Source organism: Tupaia chinensis, unplaced genomic scaffold (genome assembly GCF_000334495.1).
Source record: "Tupaia chinensis unplaced genomic scaffold, TupChi_1.0 Scaffold149184_1, whole genome shotgun sequence".
In the NCBI taxonomy this organism is placed as follows: Eukaryota; Metazoa; Chordata; class Mammalia; order Scandentia; family Tupaiidae; genus Tupaia; species Tupaia belangeri.
The window spans coordinates 593,552-594,713 of record NW_006209032.1 but is presented as its reverse complement, the minus strand read 5'-3'; the positions used below and the strand labels follow the sequence as shown (position 1 = coordinate 594,713).

Sequence of the window (1,162 nt, the reverse complement as noted above, 5' to 3'; positions counted from 1 at the left end):
TATGGGGTCTGGGTAGCATGTCACCTTAGAGAGGGGCAGGGCAGGTGTCTGGGTAGCATGTCACCTTAGAGAGGGGCAGGGCAGGCATCTTGGGGAGCATGTCACCTTAGAGAGGGGCAGATGGCGTCTGGGTAGCATGTCACCTTAGAGAGAGGCAGGGCAGGCGTCTGGGTAGCATGTCACCTTAGAGAGGGGCAGGGCAGGAAGTGGGAACAGACTCAGCGCATGCGTCCACTGATGTCTGTCAGCATGTGCCTCTTCCCATGACCCTTTAGGGAGCCTGGTGGCCTCCCCTTCATCCCTCCTGTCCCTGCCCTCCGCCGCCCCAGCCCTCAGCAGCTGTGAGGGCCCAACCAGAGCCAGACCCGCAGCCCTCACCGCAGTGAGAGGCAGAGGGTGGTGAGCCCACTGGAAAGGGACAGGGCTTCTCACCACCCCTGTGTGCAGTGGCCCGCCCCGCCCTCTGGGAGGGACCAGGACTGAAATGATCACAGGCCTTCCCTCCGCGGCCAAGAAGCAAGGCCAGTGGGTGGGCAGGGCAGGCCTTGAGGCTGCGTGGCAGGCCGGGGCACCAACAGTCTGGAGCCCAGCTCCTGCCCAGCCCAGGCCCAGGTTCTGCACCCCACACCCCACCCAGTCACCCACACCCGGGATCTCAGTGCTGCCCACCCTTCCCTCTGTCTCAGGTGTCGGCGCTGCCACCCAACGGCCTGGTCCGCAAGGTGAAGCGGACACTACCCAGCCCCCCTCCAGAGGAGCTGGCTGCCCAGCCCCCCCCACAGCTGTACGCAGCCAGTCTGCTGCAGCGAGGGCTGGCGGGGCCCGCCGCCGTCCCTGCCACCAAGGCCAGCCTGCTCCGGGAACTGGACCGGGACCTGCGGCTGGTGGAGCACGAGTCCACCAAGCTGCGCAAGAAGCAGGCCGAGCTGGACGAGGAGGAGAAGGAGATCGACGCCAAGCTCAAGTACCTGGAGCTGGGCATCACGCAGCGCAAGGAGTCTCTGGCCAAAGATCGGGGCGGCCGGGACTACCCGCCCTTGCGTGGTCTCGGGGAGCATCGCGACTACCTATCGGACAGCGAGCTCAACCAGCTGCGGCTCCAGGGCTGCACCACCCCCGCCGGCCAGTACGTGGGCTTCCCCACTGCTGCCGCTGGTCCTGG

At 66.4% G+C, this 1,162-nt stretch overlaps 1 protein-coding gene across 1 annotated transcript in view; it reads left to right on the top strand.

Moving 5' to 3' along the window:
* The window catches only part of BSN (bassoon presynaptic cytomatrix protein), a 70,343-nt gene that overhangs the window by 53,446 nt on the left and 15,735 nt on the right, over positions 1 to 1,162 (top strand). Inside the window, 1 exon segment of the mRNA XM_027769285.1 lies at positions 687 to 1,155. Within this exon segment, the coding sequence (XP_027625086.1) occupies positions 687 to 1,155 (469 nt within the window).